Source organism: Falco peregrinus, chromosome 1 (genome assembly GCF_023634155.1).
Source record: "Falco peregrinus isolate bFalPer1 chromosome 1, bFalPer1.pri, whole genome shotgun sequence".
NCBI classification, from domain to species: Eukaryota; Metazoa; Chordata; class Aves; order Falconiformes; family Falconidae; genus Falco; species Falco peregrinus.
In genome coordinates this window covers 85,107,221-85,113,220 of record NC_073721.1, presented here as the reverse complement: position 1 = coordinate 85,113,220, position 6,000 = coordinate 85,107,221, and the positions used below count along the sequence as shown (strand labels likewise).

Below are 6,000 nucleotides of genomic sequence, written 5' to 3'. Positions count from 1 at the left end.
CCGCGCTCTCGAAAGGGTTAAAGGCCTTATTTTCTTCCCTTCCCTTTCCTCTTTCTTTTTTCCTTTTTATTTTTTCTTTTCTTTCTTTCCCTTTTCCTTTCTTTTTTTTTTTTTTTTTTGACTGAAGGACTGTGGATGCAGTTTGCGTAATATCTTTATTACTGAAAACTTCAAGGTAAGCGAGCAATAGAAACCAGATGTGGGGATGGGAGGAAGGCAGGGTAAGAGTAAGTGTAAGGGGTAGCAGGAGTTAACCGGGGGAGGAGGGGAATCAGGTTGAATGGCGGGAGCGGGGGGACGACGGAAGGTGAGTATTGATTTACTTTTAAGCCCTTTTTGGGTTGCAATTGACCCCTCAAACTAGAAAGGGCTCCTGCCAGCCTCTGTCCCCTTTGCAAGTTCACCTCTGGCAGTCCCAGAAGCCGGGGCCAATTTTGTGTGCTTGGCAACCCTGTTAAAATCCCTCCCTGCTGCCCTCCTGCTTTTGATCCAGTTGTTTTACACCTGGTGAGAGCACGTTTTTAGAGGTAAATAAATAAAGACGGTCATAAACGAGTGGCGAGACGCCGCGGAGAGCTTGCCTGACGATGTGCTGGGCGACCGCGGCACCGCAGTGTCAGGAGACCCAAACGGCCCCGAAGGGGTTAAGGGGGGGAGGCTTAAAGGCATATAGTTGCGGGGGAAATCCGTATTGTCTTTAATACAGAGGAGGGGACCGCGGAGGCGGGGGTCCCCGCAGCTGCGAGCAGTGAGCAGGAGAGGGCCGGAGCGAACCGAGCGTGTCGCGACCATAAAAACGTCCCCGGTGCTTCCGCCTGCGCGGATCCCACATCCATCCCTTCGTGGCCTTCATGTCATCTACTTGATTTTCGATTTTATAATCATAAAAACTTTTGGGGTTGGTGTGTGTGGTTTTGTGTTTTGTTTTTTTTTTTTCTTTAATGCAAAAGATACGACCTCCACCCCCCTCTGCTTCCACACACCCCCATACACATACACACACCCCCCTTCCCTGGGCCCCCTCCCCTCCACTGTCATCATCTACATAGTAATTGGGGGAGAGGTCTCTCTTTTTTTTTTTTTTTCTCCTTTTTTTTTTTTTTCTCCAATGTGTTGGGGGGGAACTGCGGAGAAGAGCCTCTTTAGAGTGTAGATAGTTTGAAGGGAGAGACGGAGGGCAAGCGTGTGTGTGTGAGAGAGAGAGAGAGGGAGGGAAAGAAAAAGACCCCTTTTACTGTGCGAGATCTTAAGGGGGTTTGGAGATCTGGTCAGCTTTCAAGAACATCTGAATCCTCTTAGAGCTCCCTGGCCCAGCTGTGAGTGTGTGTCTATGCGAGAGAGAGAAAGAGAGGTTCCTGGTGCCCCTCCAAGCGCATTAAGGACACTCGGGCCTTTTAATTTTAGGAATGAATGCTGATACTTGTGTTTCTTATTGTGATCCGGCTGCCATGGATTCGTACTACAACGCAGCCTCCCAGGGCACAGAAGGCTCCTCGCCTTTTAGGGCATTTCAAGCAAGTGACAAGTTCAGCCCTACTTTCCTGGCCAGCAAAGGACAAGGCTTTGGTGACAGCAGCACTAAGTGCCGGAGCCGCTACAGCCAGCAGGAATGTCAGTCCCTGGATGGCAGCGTGCAGGCTCCCGGCTCCGCCGGAACTCCGGCCTCCTTTAACAAATACCCTCCGCAGCAGCAGCCGCCGCACCTCTACATGCAGCGAGGCCCCTGCAAAACCCCCCCGGAGAGCAACCTCAAGCTGCAAGAGAGCAGCGGCCACAACGGAGCTCTGCAGGTCTCCTGTTACGGTGAGTCCTTGGCGTACGGCGCGGGAAGCACCGGGTGCGACACCGGGCAGAGACGCCCGGGGCTGGAAAAGGCCTCCCGGGGGAGGGAAAGGGCTGTTGGGAGGGTGGCTGCCCGGCAGGACAAGTCCTCCGGGGGTCAAGGAGACCTTGCCCCGCACCGGCCCGCCGAGCAGTGCTGCCGGCCCAGCGCGGCGCTCCCCGTCCCGCCGCGGCGGGGGCCGCCGGGCCCCCCGAGTACCTTCCCCCGCAGCCGGGGCTGGAGCCCGCCGTGCCCGCGGGAAGCCGCCTTTCCCCCTGTCCCGCTTTGCGGTGATTGTAATGGTAATTTCTGAGCGGGGCCGATGCGCCCCCGCAAAGCGTTGGCTCTTGAGCAATGCAGGGAAATCCGCTGTAAAGCGGGAGAGAGACAGAAAGAGAAAGAAAGAGCGGACCGCCGGGCTGCGCAAAATACTCTCTTCGGGGACCCTCTTCCAGAGGGAGAATTTCTGGAAAAGTTCGCCGAAATCTTCACTTTCCGCTGTAACGGTCTCCCACTCTCCAGGCTCTCACTTTCTCCCCTAATTGATTTCTGCTCGGCTGCAGATAACCCACTCGCATCCTCTCCGCGGGTCATTAGCGGCAATTAAAGACACTCCCTTGCGCTGGCGCTCGGCAGGACAGCCTGGAATGGGGTCGCTTTCCAAGTCGCTTCCGAACGCGGGTTTAAAAGGCTTTTTCGCGAGGATTCTGCTGTATCGAGGCAATTAGGGAAAAGGAAAAAAACAAAACAAAATACACCCCCCCCCCAAGCCACAGTAAAAAAGCCAACAACCAAACAACTAAATCCCCCACAACTATTTTTCCGAAGAAAAGGGAAGTGGAAACGAAATCTCTTCCTCTCCCTCCCGGGGAAAGCGGGACTGCCCCGGCCTGGATTCAGCGGGTCGCTGCTGATGGGGGGCAGCCATGTCCCCGTCCTCAATCCGCCGGTCCACCGTGAACCCGCCGGGCAGGGACAACGACAGGGCCGTGCCGGGCTCTCCAGGGAGCCCCCAGGACGGGCGGTCACTGAGGAGCGGGAGCGCGGGGAAACCGGGAGAGGCCCGGGTCAGGCCGGCGATTCCACCTCTAGGCTCTCGCTGTCATTTTGGGTGCCCTTTGCTCTTTAGTTTCCCTTTCCCCCATATCTAGACTCAAAAGGAGGCAGAAGCGCCTTTCCCCTGCCCACCGCCCGAACCCCGACATGCCGGACCGCTTTCAGGCGCCGTCGGTCACCCGCTGCCTGCAGCCAAGGTGTCCCCGCACCCCTCCCTGTCCCCGAATCCCGGTCCGCAGACCCGGTCCCTCCCCACACAGGTGACTCCCTTTCCGGGGAGAGGACGTTCAGTCCCGGCCGCGCTGCCCGCTCTCCACCGGGCCGGGCAGGGGTCAGCCCTGTCCCCCCACCTCGGGCGGCGCTCTGCCCGGCCCTCACCCGGGTGGCACAGCCCGTCTCCCGCTGGTGTTTTTCCGCCGGGCCGCGGAGTGGGGCAGGAGGGCTCCGGCCGGGGCTTAGGCTGGGGTTCTCTCCCTCTCCCCCGCTCCCCCCGTTCCCTGCCCCTTTCCCGCGGACGGACAGTCCCGCGACGGCGCCAAGGGCCGCTCCGCATCCGCTGAGGCCTTCTGTGGCCAGGCCGGGCCCACGAGGAAAGGGCACGGTGGGGCCGGGCAGCCCCGCGAGGACAAGTGCGCTCTCCGCTCCCTCCGGGCGAAGTGGGGGCGCAGGGGAGCCCCGGTGCCTTCCCGGTCCTGCCACCCCGTCCTGCTAACCGGTTCTCTTCTCTTTGTAGGTTGCAAAGCCCAGGGCACCGGCTTAGCCTGTGATGACACATTACAGCCCCCGGCAGAGGCACACGAGTTTATCACTCTCCTTAACACCGCAGGGGTCGCCCCCTCCCGCCCCGTTCTCCCCCCGCCCCCGATTTATTTCCACGCGGGGCTCCGGGCTTGGCTCCAGCGGGAGCCCTGCGTCGTCGGCGGGTGGCCCGGCCCGGCCCAGACCCGCGCTCGGTGCGAGCCCCTTGTGATGTGGCTGGGGACGATGGGCTGTAATAAAAGACACATGGATCCGCAGGGATAATTAGTAGCAATAATAATAATAGTAATGGTTAATGATTGAAGAGAGAGACTCGCTAATAATAGCCAGATCGGGGGTTCGCAGAGCGACTGCAGCACCCGTAGGCGCCTCTCCGCCTTACCCCCAAGGGCTGAACGCACCGCGCTGGGCGCAGGCTTTGTCCCGGTTCCAGGGACCGGGATACCACCGAGTCCGGGTAAATGCCTTCGGCGTGGGTGAGAGCGGGCACCGGGAGCGCCGTCCTTCTGCTGCGCAGCGGGCGGGACGCAGAAGGTCTCCCTCGGGGAGCGGGCAGCTGCCCGCTGCCTCCCGCCGAGCCCGCGGCCGCGCCGGTGCCGGTGCTGCCCGTGTGCGCCTTGTGCGGCCGGGGAAGCGGCGCGGAGGCAGCGGGGGCCGCTGGCTCCCCGCGTTCCAGCTTGCCCGGGACTGAGAAGGATGCTGGGGTGGCGGGGCGCCGTGCCCCTAAGTCCCTCAATTTTAAAAACAACACCTCCTCCCGCAAAAGAGGGGAAAACCCACGCAAAACTCTAGGCCGATAAACCGGCAGGCTCTCCCGCCGGGCAGTGAGTGCCTCAGCGGCCGGCTCCCCCAGCCCCGCGCCCGGAGCTGCAGCGGGCCCCCCGCCCGGGACGCTCCCCGCACTGCCCGGGGGACGCCGCTCGCCCCCGTCTTTCGGCTTGTAGAGCCCCCGGGAGAGCCCGGAGCGGAGCGGCGGGGCCCGGGCCGGCGGGAGGCACGGCGGGCACGTAACGAGCCGGTGGGAGAGGGTCTACCCCTCCTTTTTTTTTTAAAAAAAATGATTTTAATTCTTTAATAAAGAAGTCGTTTTGAGTTATAAAAAGCCCGTGCCTGCCATCTATTGCTTTCGGCTTCTATTTCTAGATCTAAGCCTTTCCATTGCATTGTAAGGATAAATATAGGCCAGGGAGAGCTGCTGCCGTAAATACACGGCGGACACGAGCGGCAGTCGCCGGAGCGCTTCCAGCCTGGCTGCTGGCAGGGCTGGTGGCACCGGGCGCCGGGCTCCGCTCGGCCCTCTCGGAGCGGCGGCTGCCGGGCTGGCCCGGGGGGGTCCTGGCGGGGCTCCCCGCCTCCCCGCCGCTCGCCCCCCCTGCCTGTGCGCTGCCGACAGGCCGGCGGCCTCGCACGGCTTCCCTCGCTGTCCCTGCCGTAAATAGGGGTACGGGTTATCCCGCAGCCCAGCACCGGCAATTAAAGCCAAAATCTGAAATAAAAGCTCTAAGAACAGGTTATATATATCTTGGCTTAGAAGGGGAAAAAGCTTTCGAATGATTTATGTGCTGTAGTAATCTGACTTGCCATTTCTACTGCGTGGAGCTGAAGGAAGTTATACGTCTTGAAACATATGTATCCATATACACACACAAATATATATGTATATTGCTGTCTAGAAGGACGGGCTGGGAAAAAAATCCTTTGCGGAGTGAAGGCGAATGTGATGGGGATGTTTGCTCAAAGGAAACAGGAGAAAGGAAACAGGTTTTCTCTAACAGAGGAAATTCTTTAAGTGCCCGGTTATGCAAATAACGACCATTTCTATTATTTAGCGAGCAAATAAAAAGTGCAGCCTAAAGTGCGTTATTAGCAGAAGTGCAGAAAGCAACTGCCGTAGGAATCAGCGGCTCGCTGTGTGCTTTTTCAAATTGACAGTTTTAATGCATTTTTCCTCCTCCTCCTCCCCCCAGTGCAATGTAAACTGCAGGCACGGCAGGAACGAGCTCGCTGGCGGTCCCCGCTCCGCCTCCCAGGAGAGACCGCTGGCTGCCAGGCGCTCGGGGCTCCCCGGGAGCGGCGTGGAGCCCCCGCCGATGTCGAGGGGCTTTGCAGAGCTCGCCGTGCGCCGGGGAGCGCCGGCGGCATTTGCCTGCTTCCCCCGGCTCCGGCCGCAGGCCCCAGCCCGGGGCGAGAGGGGGTACCCGGGGCCGTGCGCTCTCCCCGGGATTCTTGCGGGGCGATGCCGTGACCCCGCACCGGTGTCTGGGAGCGTTACGGTGTATCGTGTGTTTCCCCCGCCCCGCTGTGCATCCCCGCAGGAGCGGCTCCGCCAGCGGCCCGGGATGCAGAGGGCTTTGGGAGTGGTC

At 60.0% G+C, this 6,000-nt stretch overlaps 1 protein-coding gene across 1 annotated transcript in view; it reads left to right on the top strand.

The window, feature by feature from the left end:
* The first annotated feature begins 1,406 nt into the window (after nt 1–1,406).
* ALX4 (ALX homeobox 4) overlaps nt 1,407–6,000 on the top strand; it is a 41,529-nt gene continuing 36,935 nt past the window's right edge. Inside the window, exon 1 of the mRNA XM_005241888.3 lies at nt 1,407–1,803. Coding sequence (XP_005241945.2) covers nt 1,407–1,803 — 397 coding nt within the window. The remainder of the gene's footprint in view (nt 1,804–6,000) is intronic.